The following is a 19,339-nucleotide window of genomic DNA, read 5'->3' as shown; positions in this document are numbered from 1 at the left end:
GTTAACGAGAGACACCCGGAATGGCTAACTGAAGGCCGGACGGTCCTGATCCCCAAGGACCCCAAGAAGGGACCGGTCCCCTCCAACTACCGACCAATAACCTGCCTCAGTACTACATGGAAGCTCCTGTCAGGCATCATATCGGCTAAGATGAACAGGCACATGGGTCAATACATGAGCGGGACACAGAAAGGAATTGGCAAGAATACCAGAGGCGCAAAACACCAGCTACTGGTAGACAGAACAATCAGCCGAGACTGCAAGACCAGACTGACCAACCTGTGCACTGCCTGGATTGATTACAAGAAGGCCTATGACTCAATGTCCCACAGCTGGATACTGGAATGCCTAGAATTGTACAAGATCAATGGGACCCTAAGAGCCTTCATCAGGAACTCAATGGGGATGTGGCGTACAACACTAGAGGCCAACTCCAAGCCCATAGCACAAGTTACCATCAAGTGCGGGATCTACCAAGGAGATGCTCTGTCCCCACTGCTGTTCTGCATAGGCCTGAACCCCCTCAGTGAGATCATTAACAAGACTGGCTACGGATACCGACTACAGAACGGAGCAGTTGTCAGCCACCTCCTGTACATGGATGACATCAAGCTGTATGCCAAGAGTGAACGAGACATCGATTCATTGATCCACACTACCAGGCTATACAGCAATGACATTGGAATGTCGTTCGGACTGGAGAAGTGTAGTCGGATGGTAACAAAGAGAGGGAAGGTAGTCAGAACTGAGGGGATTGAACTACCAGAAGGCAACATTGCAGACATAGAGGACAGTTACAAGTACCTGGGGATCCCGCAGGCGAATGGGAACCATGAAGAGGCCGCTAGAAAAGCTGCAACCACCAAGTACCTGCAGAGGGTCAGGCAAGTCCTGAGGAGTCAGCTGAATGGTAAGAACAAGATCCGGGCCATCAACACGTACGCCCTGCCCGTGATCAGGTACCCTGCTGGGGTAATAGGCTGGCCAAAGGAGGAGATAGAAGCCACTGACATAAAGACAAGAAAGCTCCTTACCATGCATGGAGGGTTTCACCCCAAATCCAGCCCCCTGAGGCTGTACGCTAAGCAGAAGGAAGGGGGCCGGGGACTGGTGAGTGTCAGCACCACAGTCCAGGATGAGACAACGAACATCCAAGAATACATTGGGAAGATGGCCCCAACTGACCGAGTGCTCAGTGAATACCTCAGGCAGCAGAAACCCAAGAAAGAGGAGGGAGACGAGGAACCATCATGGAAGGACAGGCCCCTGCACGGTATGTACCACCGGCAGATAGAGGAGGTGGCTGATATCCAGAAATCCTACCAGTGGCTGGACAAAGCTGGACTGAAAGACAGCACAGAAGCACTAATCATGGCAGCACAAGAACAAGCTCTGAGCACAAGATCCATAGAGGCTGGGGTCTATCACACCAGGCAAGACCCCAGGTGCAGGCTGTGTAAAGATGCCCCAGAGACAATCCAGCACATAACAGCAGGGTGCAAGATGCTAGCAGGCAAGGCATACATGGAACGCCATAACCAAGTGGCCGGCATAGTGTACAGGAACATCTGTGCCGAGTATAACCTGGAAGTCCCGAGGTCAAAATGGGAGATGCCCCCAAGGGTGGTGGAGAATGACCGAGCTAAGATCCTGTGGGACTTCCAGATACAGACGGACAAAATGGTGGTGGCTAACCAACCGGACATAGTGGTGGTAGACAAACAGAAGAAGACGGCCGTAGTGATCGATGTAGCGGTTCCGAATGACAGCAATATCAGGAAGAAGGAACACGAGAAGCTGGAGAAATACCAAGGGCTCAGAGAAGAGCTCGAGAGGATGTGGAGGGTGAAGGTAACAGTGGTCCCCGTGGTAATCGGAGCACTAGGTGCGGTGACTCCCAAGCTAGGCGAGTGGCTCCAGCAGATCCCGGGAACAACATCGGAGATCTCTGTCCAGAAGAGCGCAGTCCTGGGAACAGCTAAGATACTGCGCATATATATATATATATATATATATATATATATATATATATGATTCTTGCCTCTACACATCCTGAGGCCGAGTCAGCAGGGAATTTGCACATTAACAGTGCAGTGGATCCTGCTTGTGCCGTGATATTCAGGACTGCAAACCGAGCAGGTTCACTGACTTTCAGCTTGTTGTGTTTGTGGATATATGACTGACTTTAATTATTCACAAAATCCTCACATTCTCTGTAAGATTAAAGTCAACTATTGTACGGCGTATATTTTGAAGTAAAGGCTTTAAAACCAAGTTAGTACAAACATCGCTAATGTCACATAACTTTCCCAACATGTGGCCAACAGTGATGTTTTAATGTTCTTCATTATAAAAACATTTGCGCATAAATAAGTGACATAATATTCAGTACTTACTTCTGAAAGTTTACTCTTCATCCGCTCCGCTTCCGCCGTTTTTTTTTCCCGGCAAAATTGTCCACACCACTGCCGCGCTATGAAGTCTGGGATATGTTGGGCCATGAAGGCTACACCGACCCATCCTTAAAATTCAGGGAAATTAAGGACGCATTTTAGGGCTGCATTTCGAGCAGCCTTTGAATTGGGACAGTCTTTGTCGTGTCGCTGTGACGTAATCGGCCTTAAAATGCGGCCTTTAAGGCTGCAGACCCCAAATCCGGTCATTGGTACTTCCTGGCTTGTGTAGTTACTAGGTAACAAAAGCTCAACACTGCCCCTAGCGTCCTGGAGCACTTCCGTTGTGTTTTGGAATTTGCATGTGTTTTGGAGTTTGCAAGTGTTTTGGAGTTTGCGTGTGTTTTGGAGTTTGTACGTGCTTTGTCTCTAGGGGCCACCGTACATACTTCACATGAAGACCAAAATAGTTCCAAAGTCCAGATCTGAATGAGGGTGGGGGAGGTTCAATTTGCCATGTTGCAACCAGCTTAGCTACTGTCTTGCTAGCTTGTGCTGCGCTCAGTGGATCTGCGCTCGACAGTGGAGCCTAGGCGGAGTAGTCGAATGCAGATCCACTGAGCTCTCAACACAGACAGCATCATCAGAAGAAAAGTTGATAAAATAAATTAAAATTTTGTATTGTTTGATACATATGCGTACCGAACCGAAAGCACTGTATCAAACGGTTCAATATCGATATCGATCGATACTTTTTTTTTTTTTTTACAACAGGAGTAACAGGAGCAGAAGAGTCTGGAACAGCAGAGAAACAATTTCAGCCATTTGGACTCAGCTCAGCCACTACAGAGGAAAAATGTCTTCAACACAAAAGGTGAGAAAAACATCACAGACAACACAACACTGTTATTGAAACTGTGTGTTCAGCTGCTTGGTTTTTAAAAACCCGTTAACAGCAGCTTTATCTTTTCTATCCTGGGCTCATCCATACAGGGAGTGCAGAATTATTAGGCAAGTTGTATTTTTGAGGAATAATTTTACTATTGAACAACAACCATGTTCTCAATGAACCCAAAAAACACATTAATATCAAACCTGAATGTTTTTGGAAGTAGTTTTTAGTTTGCTTTTAGTTTTAGCTATTTTAGGGGGATATCTGTGTGTGCAGGTGACTATTACTGTGCATAATTATTAGGCAACTTAACAAAAAACAAATATATACCCATTTCAATTATTTATTTTTTACCAGTAAAAGCAATATAACATCTCCACATTCACAAATATACATTTCTGACATTCAAAAACAAAACAAAAACAAATCAGCGACCAACATAGCCATCCATGGATTCTGTCAGTGTTTTGATCTGTTCACCATCAACATTGCGTGCAGCAGCAACCACAGCCTCCCAGACACTGTTCAGAGAGGTGTACTGTTTTCCCTCCTTGTAAATCTCACATTTGATGATGGACCACAGGTTCTCAATGGGGTTCAGATCAGGTGAACAAGGAGGCCATGTCATTAGTTTTGGTTACATCATTGTAATGTGATACTATCACCAGAAGGTGGTGGTAACACACCAGCAATGTGTTTGTTGACATGTTTGATTCCACTGACGGAGGGAGTTTCAGTTTGTTCCACGACTGCATTTCACTCACTGCCTCTGTCACTGCAGGACCAACATGGAGCAAGACGTCAGCACTCTCAGGAGGCTGACAAACCTCACAGAAGAAAGGGAGAGAAAACGTACAGCTGTGAGTTGTGTGGAAAGTCTTTTACCCAGGCTGGAGCCTTAAAAAGACACCAACTCATCCACAGTGGAGTTAAAGCATACAGCTGTGACATGTGTGGAAAGTCTTTTACCCTGGCTGAAACCTTAAAAAGACACCAACTCATCCACAGTGGATTTAAACCTTACAGCTGTGAGTTGTGTGGAAAGTCTTTTACCCATGCTCAAAGCTTAAAAAGACACCAACTCATGCACAGTGGATTTAAACCTTACAACTGTGAGTTGTGTGGAAAGTCTTTTGCCTGGGCTAAAAGCTTAAAAAGACACCAACTCATGCACAGTGGATTTAAACCTTACAGCTGTGACTTGTGTGGAAAGTCTTTTATTCAGGCTGGAGGCTTAAAAACACACCAACTCATCCACAGTGGAGTTAAAGCATACAGCTGTGACTTGTGTGGAAAGTCTTTTACCCTGGCTGGAGCCTTAAAAAAACACCAACTCATCCACAGTGTAGTTAAACCTTACAGCTGTGACTTGTGTGGAAAGTGGTTTACCCAGGCAGAGAACTTAAAAACACACCAACTCATCCACAGTGGAGTTAAATCTTACAGCTGTGACTTGTGTGGAAAGTCTTTTACCCTGGCTAAAGACTTAAAAAGACACCAACTCATCCACAGTGGAGTTAAATCTTACAGCTGTGACTTGTGTGGAAAGTCTTTTACCCGGGCTGGAGACTTAAAAAGACACCAACTCATCCACAGTGGAGTTAAACCTTACAGCTGTGACTTGTGTGGAAAGTCTTTTACCTGGGCTGGAAACTTAAAAACACACCAACTCATCCACAGTGGAGTTAAACCTTACAGCTGTGACTTGTGTGGAAAGTGGTTTACCCTGGCAGAAAACTTAAAAACACACAAACTCATTCACAGTGGATTTAAACCTTACAACTGTGACTTGTGTGGAAAATCTTTTACTCAGGCTGGAGGCTTAAAAACACACCAACTCATCCACAGTGGAGTTAAACCTTACAGCTGTGACTTGTGTGGAAAATCTTTTACTCAGGCTGGAGACTTAAAAAGACACCAACTCATCCACAGTGGAGTTAAAGCGTACAGCTGTGGGTTGTGTGGAAAGTCTTTTGCCCGGGCTGGAGCCTTAAAAAAACACCAACTCATCCACAGTGTAGTTTAAGCACACTACTGTGACTTGTGTGGTAAAGCTTTTGCTCAAAGTCGAAACTTACAGAAGCATCTAGTTACCCACTCTGGAATTAAGGCGTACAGCTGCGATTTTTGTGGAAAAAGGTTCAGTGACAAACAGTACCGAAATATTCACCTACGGATTTACACTGGAAATTATGTTTCCTGCTGTGATCAGTGTGGGAAACTGTTTACAACAGATGCACAGTTACAACGACACATGTTTAGCCACTCTGAGGAGAGACCTTACAAAAGTGAACTGTGTGAGAAGACTTTTAAAGTTCCACATCACCTGAAAAAAACACCAACAGATCCACACCAGAAATTAACTCTACAAGTGCAGTTACTGTGAGGATGTATTGATTTTTTTATCTTGTAATTTTAACCTGATTGTTTGGAACAAGTCGAATCAGTAAACTTATGGAGTTATACTGAATGAACAGTTTGGAAAAATGAAGAGTCATTTTCGCTCGGTAAGCTGAGTGTTATAATGTAAACAGTAAAACGTAGTTGGACATTGGCAGAGATCACTTACGCTGTCATTGTTTAGAAGCAGAGCAACACAGATGGATCCAGTTCTCAACCCTGTCGTCACTGTGGTGGTGGGAAAACGTTTCTCTGTGACCTTTGTGGAAAAACCTCCAATCATCAACGGGACCTTAAACCGCATCAACGTAGACACACTGGAGACAAAATGAACTACTGCAAAGAATGTGGGAGAGGCTTCCACACACCAAGTACATTAAAAATACATGAACTCTTCCACAGTGGGGTTAAAAAGCACATCTGTGACTAGTGTGGGTCATCCTTCACCACTGCACGTGAGCTTAACGAACAAGAATGAGCAAATCCACACAGGAGAGACACCATACAAGTGCAGACACTGTGACAAAAACTTCTCACAATCAGGTCATCGTAACAAACATGATTGTACACACATGGAAGCGAACTTCAGCTCTGACCAGTGTGACAAGAGCTTCAGGAATCTCAGTTCATACTCCAAACACAAACGATTCCACGCTGTAAATAAACTGTTTCACTGTTACCAATGTGCAAAAACATTCACTTCATTATCTGCTCTGTGCAAACATCAGCCTGATCATGTAGGACTGAAATCACTGGATCACAATGAATCTGAAGAGAGAGAAAGATCCTCTTCTGGCTTCAGGGTTGGACTTAAAAACCTTGAGATCAGGCTCCACAGAGTTCAGATGGAATCTCATGTAAAGAGTGTCAGCTGATGTCACATTTGGATCTGATGAGGTAGCTCTGATTTCTGGACCTGCAGTGAATAATCCTGAATGTTACATTTAGGAAGCTGCATGTATAGATATGTACATCTATACATGCAGCTTCTCTGTCACTGTCACTACATGCAGGGCGATCAAAATTACTGATATAGATATATATCAATTTCTTTCATTTGAACTTTCTTAGTTTTTCCAAAATTAACTTCTTTTTTTTAAATGTATTCATTTCAAAGAAATGTTAAACGTTAAAAACGGCAGCACACATAAGGACCCTTTAAATAATTCAAATTCTATTAAACATCTATTTTTGGCTCCTCCTTTCACTTTAGTGTATTTACTGTATCGTTGAAGTCCACATGTTGTTTTAATGAAATCATTTTGATCCACATGTTCTGCAGCTGTTTTCTTGTTGATTTGAAGTTTGCATTATGAAATCCTGATAATGTTAAAGCGTTAGTTATATTTGATGAACTCTGTGTAAAGTTTGTCTTATTAAACAGTTTGGTGTGAAAAATAAAGAAATGGTCTCAGAACAAGAAGTTTGAGCCCTGATTTCATATTCAAACTAGAGGGAGTGCAGAATTATTAGGCAAGTTGTATTTTTGAGGAATAATTTTATTATTGAACAACAACCATGTTCTCAATGAACCCAAAAAACTCATTAATGGTAAATGGCCTGTATTTATATAGCGCTTTACTAGTCCCTAAGGACCCCAAAGCGCTTTACATATCCAGTCATCCACCCATTCACACACACATTCACACACTAATATCAAAGCTGAATGTTCGTGGAAGTAGTTTTTAGTTTGTTTTTAGTTTTAGCTATTTTAGGGGGATATCTGTGTGTGCAGGTGACTATTACTGTGCACAATTATTAGGCAACTTAACAAAAAACAAATATATACCCATTTCAATTATTTATTTTTACCAGTGAAAGCAATATAACATCTCCACATTCACAAATATACATTTCTGACATTCAAAAACAAATCAGCGACCAATATAGCCACCTTTCTTTGCAAGGACACTCAAAAGCCTGCCATCCATGGATTCTGTCGGTGTTTTGATCTGTTCACCATCAACATTGCGTGCAGCAGCAACCACAGCCTCCCAGACACTGTTCAGAGAGGTGCACTGTTTTCCCTCCTTGTAAATCTCACATTTGATGATGGACCACAGGTTCTCAATGGGGTTCAGATCAGGTGAACAAGGAGGCCATGTCATTAGTTTTTCTTCTTTTATACCCTTTCTTGCCAGCCACGCTGTGAAGTACTTGGACGCGTGTGATGGAGCATTGTCCTGCATGAAAATCATGTTTTTCTTCAAGGATGCAGACTTCTTCCTGTACCACTGCTCAAGGCTGGACTGGGACAAAAAATCAGCCCGGGCATTTTGACTAGAGAACGGCCGACCAGGATAAAAATTGAAAATGTGACGTCATTCAGGGGTAAAACCGCAAAGGATTCTGGGAACTTGTGGCAAGAGGTGCTAGCGCACGCAGGCTTTCAATTGAGCTCAGTTACACAGCAATAAAAAAATGGCAAGAAGCTGTTGTAACTGCAATAGCCGGTCGCATGACAGCCACGGAAAGCCGACGGGTAAAGAGATCCTTTTTTTTTTTTTATCGGATTACGTCGTTGAAGATAAATTTTTTAAGCCATGTTTCTGAAGTAAGAGCTGATGGTCTGGATATACCAAATATAACGTCTCAGAACACTCCAGCTCACATGTTAGTCTGCTCCATTCCCACAAAGGTCAGAGTTTTGTAGTAGTTAATACGTCATTTTTCTTAACATAATTGGTGATATAGGTTACAAGCAAGTCTGGCGCTGAACAGAAATTGTCGCGCTATGCTCCTTTGTTTATTGTGCATAAATAGTGAATTGTCCTGACACAATATTGCGTTTCGCTTCTGTTATTACCATGGTACACTGACAAAAACATATTCTTTTATTCACAGGATAAAACAGTTGTTTTGTATCACTAATTGTCCAGTGCGATTACAGCATACAGTATTATTGTCACTGCTACATTTCTGTGATGCTACCAGAAATTATTTCCACTACTAATTAATTACCGTTGAGCTCAAAGGTTATATTAATAAACTGTTAACGAATGTGTATTTATGAAGACGATTTGTGAGACTGGTAAACTTTGTTCGTACGATGGTCTTTCGTTCTACACGGTGCGTTTCAAGGTCCTGTACCCATCCGTCGGTAAACTGGTCCTGGGCTTGTTGCAGTGACCTGAAGTTACTAAACTTCATGAGTGTATGCACTCACTCCAAGAAGCGTATAATTATAAATATGAGCGTGGTGAAAGTTGGGCAGCACGCTAATGTATTTTGTCCACTCTGTGTGCTCGTAAGGGTCTGACCCTTTCACTCCTTTGATTTTTTCCTCGTATCTTTTCTTTGACTTTTCGTCGAGTATGTTTTTGTACGGACCGGCATTGTTCTCCTTCGTTTTGTACATTCCTTTTTTGTGCGGCAAAGAAAAAACAAGAAGGTATTGGAACCGGAGAATGAACGTTTTGCGGTGCTGCAAATGCTTGCATTTGATGCAGTACTTGGATTGTTATGCCACGAGTTCCCGGCATGCAATGCGCGAAAATCACGTGATTGCTAAACAAGGGGGAGGGTGCATCCAGCCTCCTCGGTTGTAATTGGTCCAGCCCAGAGTCGATCATGACCAATTGGCCAATCCAACACCTTTCATTATATATACCCTTCCTAAAAAAAAAAAAAAAAAATCCATCGGCCCATAAAAACAAAAAATCGCCAGCGGCCCACCGGGCAAATGCCCGGTATGCCCGATGGCCAGTCCAGCTATGCCACTGCTTGAAGAAGGTGTCTTCCAGAAACTGGCAGTAGGACTGGGAGTTGAGCTTGACTCCATCCTCAACCCGAAAAGGCCCCACAAGCTCATCTTTGATGATACCAGCCCAAACCAGTACTCCACCTCCACCTTGCTGGCGTCTGAGTCGGACTGGAGCTCACTGCCCTTTACCAATCCAGCCACGGGCCCATCCATCTGGCCCATCAAGACTCACTCTCATTTCATCAGTCCATAAAACCTTAGAAAAACCAGTCTTGAGATATTTCTTGGCCCAGTCTTGACGTTTCAGCTTGTGCGTCTTGTTCAGTGGTGGTCGTCTTTCAGCCTTTCTTACCTTGGCCATGTCTCTGAGTATTGCACACCTTGTGCTCTTGGGCACTCCAGTGATGTTGCAGCTCTGAAATATGGCCAAACTGGTGGCAAGTGGCATCTTGGCAGCTGCACGCTTGACTTTTCTCAGTTCATGGGCAGTTATTTTGCGCCTTGGTTTTTCCACACGCTTCTTGCGACCCTGTTGACTATTTTGAATGAAACGCTTGATTGCTCGATGATCACGCTTCAGAAGCTTTGCAATTTTGAGACTGCTGCATCCCTCTGCAAGATATCTCACTATTTTTGACTTTTCTGAGCCTGTCAAGTCCTTCTTTTGACCCATTTTGCCAAAGGAAAGGACGTTGCCTAATAATTATGCACACCTGATATAGGGTGTTGATGTCATTAGACCACACCCCTTCTCATTACAGAGATGCACATCACCTAATATGCTTAATTGGTAGTAGGCTTTCGAGCCTATACAGCTTGGAGTAAGACAACATGCATGAAGAGGATGATGTGGACAAAATACTCATTTGCCTAATAATTCTGCACTCCCTGTAATTTAACTGTTTTCGGTGGTACATGTGGAGGTTTATCAGGGAGGAGACTTGGCTGTTCTCCACTCACACTGGCTGAAATGGTGAAAATGCTGTTATCATAGGATGAAATGAGGATTTGTTCCTCATTAACGAGTTGGGGGCACAAAAAATACTTTTCTTTCTTATTCTCATTTAAAATATCTAGCTTTTATTAAATAATTATCTGAATCTTGCGAACAAAGTTTTTATCTGACGTAAAATGTATAGAAATCATACATATACCAACAAGACAGTGTACATCACTGTCACAACAGCATTTGTTTTCATTCAAAGGCTTTTTGGCTTTAATACCTGGTGGGCCGGTCTCTAGTCAAAATGCCCAATTTTTTTGTCCCAGTCCAGCAGTGTCACCATGCCAGCTGACTGTATGTCATCATCAGCTAGTGTTGTTCTTTATACATCAATATTACCAAAGTTTACCATAAGGCAGCATAGAAAGTATTTACTTGCTTTCAGGTTTTATTCAAATGTTAGTCTTTTCAGTTGTTTCTCCACTTTTTTCCTGTTTTAAAAATCAAACAGCAGTTTGTAATGTAGCCCTGTCTGCAATTATTCGGGCTTGCAGTATAAAGAAAAAGTGTACTGTAATAAAAAATGGTTAAACTATAAATAGTTGATAAAACGTTTAAAAATCATATGCTTTGGTACAAATGTATTTCATTTACAGTTAAGAGTCCAATAAGTAAAAGGGTTTCATGATTTAGAGTTCATTTTCTGTGCACACTAAATATGTTGGGGTGTAACCTAAGTTTATTTACCCATCTAGTGTCAGTTATCTCAATATGGTATTGTCATTGGTTGTTGTGCTGACAAGCCAGTCAATGTCACTCTTCTCTGTTATGGGGGCGGGACAAGTGGTAAGGTTTGTGTGAATCTGTGGGAGCGGACACAGAAGCTAAGTCCGAAGAGAGAGATGTCGTAAGGCAAACGTGGTGTGGATTTTGCATCTAAGTGTGTCATTGAGGTCGACTACCCGTGGTCCTGATAGTACTTATTTGTGATCTGCAAGAGGTAAATGAGACTGTGTGCCTTGACATTTGTACTGTAACTATTCGTTATAGTGATATAATATCGTGATATGTGATGCTAACTAGCGACTTGCTAATTAGCGCAACTTACCGCGTTATGTGCTGTGGATACCATGCTGTATGTTTAGCTCTGTGATTTTCAGCAAAGCATGCTAATGCTAAATCGTTATGTGATAGCATTTGGTATTGTAGCTCAAGTGTTTTAATGTGTTTAGAAGCCGAGGGACGCTCTGAAAGGAGAGAGAGGTTTCTGCCCGGATGGACCCTGCTGTTTCCTCGCCCCTGACTGTTGTTTTCTTACCCCTGACTGTCTTCACTACTGGTGAACTAACTGCCCGTTTCTGATTGCCCCACTAACAAACTCATTGGACTCGTGAGTACTAACTGGAACTAAAGTGCACATATTTTGTTTATTGCTCAGTTTGAGTGAAGCGGCCATCAGTTTTAGGCCTCACCGCACCCAAACTTCGAATCAGGCCTGCATCAAGCACCGTGCTACAGGTGTAGTGTGGACAGGTTAAAGTGTGTGTGTGTGTGTGTGTGTGTGGGCCCACTGTTACACAATCGGTTTAAATTGAGTAAGTGTGTAGTTGATCAAAGTTATTGTCAAAGGTTGAAATTCATCCATGTTAAAGGTGTGAGCTGTTGTAGCTGAAATAACAGTTGAAATACCTAAAAAGGAGGTATTTTGGGTTGATAATCTTTTATTTAAAATCCATGTAGTCATTTTTACAGTATTTTTGTTTGTTTATTTGAATTCAATCCATTTTATTAAAGTAACTGTTTATTTTATTCATTTCTTTTGTCTAAATAAATACCCGGTGAGGGATAAATTTGTGTAAAATACAGTTGTGGTGGTCCTTATTATAGCAATTAGAGGGTATCAGGTATTATTATTAGTAGCACTACGAACCCAGGCCCAGTCTCATTGTACTATATACTCTAGCTTTACCATAGCTACGTGGGACCTGGGTTACATAAATGGAGGCACCGCTGGGATATTTAACTAAAGTAAACTAAATTTATTTTTGGACCAAGAGGATAACAGGTCGACCCCACAACTGTCAAATTGTTAAAGTAGTCAAACGTGCAACAAAAAAATAAACCAGATAGCAATGATGACACAACAAAGGAGCAGACCGTCACAACTTGAGTTGGTCAACTGGTGCAAAGGGGAATCAATAGATTTGAAACATGCTCTACTATTGTATGGGGTACCGGAAGGTGTTTCGAGAGATGAAATAGAAGAAACAGCAGGGACTATCAAAGCTTTGGGAAAAGTAGTAGTTAAGGGAAAAATGTTTAACTCTCAACTAAAATCATTAATGGTGTTGTGTGAGTGTCGTGAGGAGATAAACCCCACGACAATCCCCCCTGAGATAATGCCAATAAGTGGTGGAAGTGGCTGGAAAGCAGTGTACTACATTGAACCTCAGCCAGATGACTTTGAGGGAAAGTTACTCACTTTTCTGCAGAATGAAGGGAAAACCTTAGAGGATATCCAAGGGTTACGCACCCACGGAGGGGAAGTGGATGGTAATTCTGAAGCCATCATCCGTGCAGTAGGTGAGTTAATGGTCAGAACAAACAAACAGCCTGAAAGCCATCCATATAGACGTCTAAGGACATTTTCCGGGGTCATTCCCACCCCAGCTGGGGAAGAAGTCTTGGATACCTGGTTGGAGCAAGCGAGACTCCTAGTAGATGAAGGCGAGTGCTCCGATAAAGAAAAACGTAGACGCATACTGGAAAGTCTCAAAGGGCCTGCCTTGGAGATCATTCAGGCCGTGCGTCTGACTCAACCTGATGCTAGTTCCCAGGACTACATAGAGGCCATAGAGACCATTTTTGGCAGAGTAGAGTCCGCAGAGGAGCTCTATCTGTCATTCAGAGCCCTTCACCAACAGCCTGGTGAGCACCTGTCTGAGTTTCTGCGAAGATTAGAGAGGTCTCTTGTTAAAGTAGTCCAGGGAGGTGGTTTACCAGTTAGTGCTGCTAACAAAGCTCGGTTAGAGCAGTTAGTTAAAGGATCCACTTCTGAGCTTATGTTGCTTCAGTTGAAAATAAGGGAGCGAATGGAAAATCCTCCCTCATTCCTGAACTTGTTAAGAGAGGTGATGGAAGAGGAAGGCCGTCAAGCAGCCAAACAAAGCCAGACCACATCTAAGTGTCACCAAAGGGTTCGCACAGTTAAGGTGGAAAAGGAGAAAGAGTCTGAAGCGGTCACTCAGAGTGAACTGCAAGCTCAGATTCAAGAGTTGAGAGCACAGTTAGAGGAAAGAAACCACTCAGGAATTCAACCGCTGTCTGATTGCACCATCAAACCCCCAACAGAGAAGCAAAAACAGAAAAGTGATTCGCAGAGCGAAATACGGGCACTCAGAAAGCAAGTGAAAGCACTAGAAAATAAAATGAGTGTGATGGCGGTGAAGTCTACAAGTGAGCCCCCACAAGAACACTCAACTCAGTCTCGCAGAGACAAAGCAGCTTCTTACCCCAAGCCTGCTTCTTTTAAAGCATCATCTGCTAGAGAGAGTGATGAATATTTCTGCTATAAGTGTGGAGAAAATGGTCACATAGCTACAAGGTGCACTGCACCCGAGAACCCGCAGAAAGTCATAAGAAAACTCATACGATTAGTACGAGGAGTATCTGGTCCTAACAAGGAGGACCCAAATCCTACCGGAGAAGAGCAATGCGTTGCTTGGACCAACAAGGTCGAAGTCCCAGAAACTGACACAGGCCTGCCTGAGGGTCTTGTAGGCCCGTCATTTATTCACACAGTCAAAGTCAATGATGTGGCCTGTGATGCTCTTATTGATAGTGGGTCTAACGTGACTATTATCTTTGAAAGCTGGTATAACCAACACTTGGAAGATGTCCCCATAAAACCTCTCTCTCGCTTGGGACTCTGGGGACTTGCTGACACAGAGTATCCCTACAAAGGCTATGTTGTTGTAGAGATGGAGTTTACCAAGGAGATCACTGGTGTCTCCGGGCGAGTAGAAGTGCTCGCATTGATTTGTCCTGACCCGAAAAACCAGCAACAAACCCCCGTGTTGGTGGGCACCAATACGTCTCTGTTCCGCCGCTTATGGGACTTGGTGCAAATGAAAGGTGACCAGAACACAGCTCATTCCATGAGAATTCAGTCTGTGTATGCCCCCATTAGGGCACAGGAGCAACTGCCAAAAAATGATGTGCTGGGACAGATAAAATGGAAAGGGCCCTGCCCTCTTTCTATCGCCCCAGGAGCAAATTGCTATGCCACCTGCAAAGTAGACAGGCACAGTGCCCCCTCCAAAGACCTTATCTTGATTGATGCACCCTCTACCCAGTTACTCCCCGCCGGCGTGCTGGTACAGCCAGGTGTGCTCTCAGATGCTGGTATAGACAGCAATAGCTTGAATGTGCTCCTCCAAAATGAGTCCACCAAGACAGTCTCCATACCAGTGGGATCTGTCATTGCTGAAATGTTTGCTGTGGATACAGTCACCCCAGTCCAACCCTCTGACCTGGCCACTGAGAAAATAGATCCAAACCTCTTTGACTTTGGGGACTCCCCTATCCCCGAGGAGTGGAAAAGTAGACTTCGGCAGAAGTTAGCTGAGAGGAGAAATGTCTTCTCAATGCAGGAGTGGGACGTTGGCTTGGCTAAAGGTGTTGAACACCACATTCGTCTACATGACCCTAGACCTTTCAGGGAGAGGTCAAGGAGACTAGCCCCAGCCGACATTGATGATGTGAGGCGACACATACAGCAGCTGTTGGCTGCTGGCATTATAACAGAGTCCCGTAGCCCATATGCCTCCCCAATTGTTGTTGTGCGGAAAAAGAATGGGGCCATAAGAATCTGTATTGATTACAGAACACTGAACAACCGCACTACACCTGATCAGTATACAATGCCACGCATTGATGATGCCTTGGACTCCTTGTCAGGCAGCCGATGGTTCTCAGTCCTAGATCTGCGTAGTGGCTACTATCAGATAGAAATGGCTGAGGAGGACAAGGAAAAGACGGCTTTTATTTGCCCCCTGGGCTTCTATCAATTTGAGCGCATGCCACAAGGGATCACTGGAGCTCCTGCAACGTTCCAACGCTTAATGGAAAAGGCTGTTGGGGACATGCATCTTCTGGAAGCCCTTGTGTATTTGGATGACATCATTGTCTTTGGAAGAACGCTTGAAGAGCATGAGCAACGCCTCTTTAAGGTGTTGGACAGACTAGAGGAGATTGGTTTGAAAGTCTCCATTGACAAATGTCAATTCTGTCGTCCTCAAGTTAAGTATGTGGGTCACATTGTATCCACCAATGGAATAGCCACCGATCCAGAGAAGGTTGAGGTGGTGAAACACTGGAAAGTGCCCACTCACTTGAAACCTCTCAAGTCTTTCCTCGGATTTTGTAGTTACTATCGGAGGTTCATAGCCAACTACTCCGCCATTGTCCGTCCTTTGTCAGAACTCACCAAGGGTTATGCACCCACTTGGAAAGACCCCAAAGCCAAGAAGAGTGTAGACCCAAACCACACCTATTTTAAAGCATCCGAGCCGTTTGGGGAACGATGGACTCCAGCCTGCCAGGCTGCTTTTGAACAGATCCGTGAATGTCTGATCAATGCTCCAGTATTGGCATTTGCTGACCCCACCAAGACATACATCCTGCATGTGGACGCCAGCATGAATGGTTTAGGTGCTGTCTTGAACCAAGAACACCCCGAGGGCCTAAGGCCGGTAGCTTTCGCAAGCCGAAAGCTCAAAGACTCAGAACGTAACTATCCAGTTCATCAACTGGAATTCTTGGCATTAAAGTGGGCCGTTGTGGATAAATTTCACGACTACCTGTATGGTGCCAAATTCATTGTCAGGACTGACAATAACCCCTTAACGTATGTATTGACCTCGGCTAAGCTCAGTGCTGTAGGGCATCGCTGGCTCGCTGCCCTCGCCACGTATGATTTCACCATACAGTACCGCCCTGGGCGCCACAACATTGATGCTGACTTGCTGTCCCGACAGTATGCCCAAGAGGAAGTTGGAGAATGGACTTCCATCCCGCCTGCTGGCATTAAAGCTCTCTGTAAACGAGCCTGCATCAGGGAAGGAGCAGTTGTACCTGACAGATTGGTGGATCAACTTGGTGCTCCTGCCTCTGCAGTACCAGAAGCCTATGCATTTCCTGTGAATCTCAGCGTAAACATCGTCGATCAGCTGAGCCCAAAAGACATTCAAACATCACAAGATATGGACCCTACCATTGGGCCATTGAAGAAAGCCATCAAGAGCAATAAAGAGTTTGCTCGCTCTAAAACTGACTCGCCAGAGACTGTGATGCTCCTCCGTGAAAGTCGCAAATTGGAGTTGAGTGATGGAATACTCTACAGAGTAAAAGAAAAAATGGCTGGAAAACAAAGCCGGCAGCTTGTCTTGCCAGCAAGATACAGGTCTATGGTGTTAAGGTCTCTGCATGATGAGTGTGGGCACATGGGAGCAGAGCGAACAACAGAACTGATTAAAGAGAGGTTTTACTGGCCTCGTATGGCAGCTGAGATTGAGCAGTATATTCGCACTTGTGGAAGGTGCATCTCCAGGAAGACGCTCCCTCAGCGTGCCTCGCCCTTGAATCAGATAACAAGCAATGGCCCTCTAGACTTGGTTTGCATTGATTTCTTACAGATAGAGCCGGATTCTAAAGGTGTTGCAAATGTGTTAGTTGTGACAGATCACTATACACGTTATGCACAGGCGTTTCCTACCAAAGATCAAAGAGCCATTACCGTTGCAAAAGTCCTGTGGGAGAAGTACTTCATGCACTACGGTCTACCTGCACGAATACACTCTGATCAGGGCAGAGACTTTGAGAGTCGACTGATCAAGGAGCTGTTGTCCATGTTGGGGATTCGGAAGTCACGAACGTCTCCCTACCACCCGCAAGGTGATGCGCAACCGGAAAGATTCAACAGAACCCTTCTAGCAATGCTCGGTACCATGGACACTGCAAAGAAACAGTGTTGGAGCCAGCATATCACCCACCTGGTACACGCGTACAATTGTACAAGGAGTGATGCCACGGGGTACTCACCTTATTATCTCATGTTCGGGAGAGAAGCTAGACTGCCCATCGACGTCTGCTTTGGAATCTCGCCAAATGGTGAAAGTGAGTCCTCCTACCAACAGTATGTTTCACGGATGAGAAAAGAGTTGCAGGACGCATACAAACTTGCATCAAATGCAGCTACAAAAAATCATCTGAAGAACAAAGCACATTATGACCAACGCGTGAGAGATCTGCCTTTGGAGAAGGGAGACAGGGTTCTCATTCAGAATGTTGGAATAAAAGGCAAGCATAAACTGCAGGATCGTTGGAAATCTACACCGTATGTTGTAGTGGAGAAGTTGCCTAACCTGCCTGTTTATAAGGTAAAACCAGAACATGGTCCAGGTGTACTCAAAACTCTCCATCGAGACCACCTGTTGCCCATTGGTTATATGGTCAGGATGCCTAATCCATCGGATGACACAGGACACATTAGGAGACCCGTAACCAGAGCACATCGTGCCCAGAAAAGTCAAGCAGTTAAACCGCCTGATCCAGTTGAAGAAAGTGACACAGCATCCTCAGATGAAATGTTTGAAGCTGTCCATAATCCGCAAAGTTTTGGTGTGCAAGAGGTCAGGAGACAACTGGCAATGCCACATCAGACTTCGGAAGAGGATGACACTTCTGAGGAGGAACATTTTGAAGAAGCAGAAAGTCAACCAGTAAGAGAAAGTGAAAACTCAACTGGAGATGATACACCTACTATGCTGGAATATGATGCTCAAGAGACAAATGAGTCTATGGGAGAGCAAGAGGAGGAACGGGAAACAAGTTCACCCTTTTCAAACAGAACCCGAAGTGACAATTCTCATAGAGGTACAAGAAATGAGAGTGAACAGTTCTCCACATCCCGAAAATCCCTCAGGAAACCAAAACCACCCTTGAGATTGACCTATGAAAAGCCAGGTCACCCATCTTGTGAGCCTGTTACCATCATGCACCATGGTATGGTCATTCAACTAAAATTAAACCCTCCAGACGTCAGTGAAACAAAGGGACGTTCTAAGTCATCGAAGAAGTTCTTAGGAAGTGAGGATGACCATCACCCTGTAAAGCTAAAGAGAAGTCAGAGGTGTGATGAGGACATCTACACGGTTAGAAGGGGGAGGATGTAGCCCTGTCTGCAATTATTCGGGCTTGCAGTATAAAGAAAAAGTGTACTGTAATAAAAAATGGTTAAACTATAAATAGTTGATAAAACGTTTAAAAATCATATGCTTTGGTACAAATGTATTTCATTTACAGTTAAGAGTCCAATAAGTAAAAGGGTTTCATGATTTAGAGTTCATTTTCTGTGCACACTAAATATGTTGGGGTGTAACCTAAGTTTATTTACCCATCTAGTGTCAGTTATCTCAATATGGTATTGTCATTGGTTGTTGTGCTGACAAGCCAGTCAATGTCACTCTTCTCTGTTATGGGGGCGGGACAAGTGGTAAGGTTTGTGTGAATCTGTGGGAGCGGACACAGAAGCTAAGTCCGAAGAGAGAGATGTCGTAAGGCAAACGTGGTGTGGATTTTGCATCTAAGTGTGTCATTGAGGTCGACTACCCGTGGTCCTGATAGTACTTATTTGTGATCTGCAAGAGGTAAATGAGACTGTGTGCCTTGACATTTGTACTGTAACTATTCGTTATAGTGATATAATATCGTGATATGTGATGCTAACTAGCGACTTGCTAATTAGCGCAACTTACCGCGTTATGTGCTGTGGATACCATGCTGTATGTTTAGCTCTGTGATTTTCAGCAAAGCATGCTAATGCTAAATCGTTATGTGATAGCATTTGGTATTGTAGCTCAAGTGTTTTAATGTGTTTAGAAGCCGAGGGACGCTCTGAAAGGAGAGAGAGGTTTCTGCCCGGATGGACCCTGCTGTTTCCTCGCCCC

General features: G+C 43.9%; 1 protein-coding gene across 1 annotated transcript in view; it reads left to right on the top strand.

Moving 5' to 3' along the window:
- The first annotated feature begins 3,249 nt into the window (after nt 1-3,249).
- Nucleotides 3,250-19,339, top strand: part of LOC146636801 (uncharacterized) — a 90,101-nt gene continuing 74,011 nt past the window's right edge. The window contains exons 1-3 of the mRNA XM_085350373.1: nt 3,250-3,267; nt 4,067-4,258; nt 4,511-5,182. Coding sequence (XP_085206499.1) covers nt 3,250-3,267; nt 4,067-4,258; nt 4,511-5,182 — 882 coding nt within the window. The remainder of the gene's footprint in view (nt 3,268-4,066; nt 4,259-4,510; nt 5,183-19,339) is intronic.

Source organism: Diplotaxodon limnothrissa, linkage group LG3 (assembly GCF_057381915.1).
Source record: "Diplotaxodon limnothrissa isolate DT_005_m linkage group LG3, D_limnothrissa_male_GT1.1, whole genome shotgun sequence".
NCBI classification, from domain to species: Eukaryota; Metazoa; Chordata; class Actinopteri; order Cichliformes; family Cichlidae; genus Diplotaxodon; species Diplotaxodon limnothrissa.
The sequence above is the reverse complement of the archived record's forward strand: the minus strand, read 5'-3'. Positions and strand labels throughout refer to the sequence as shown.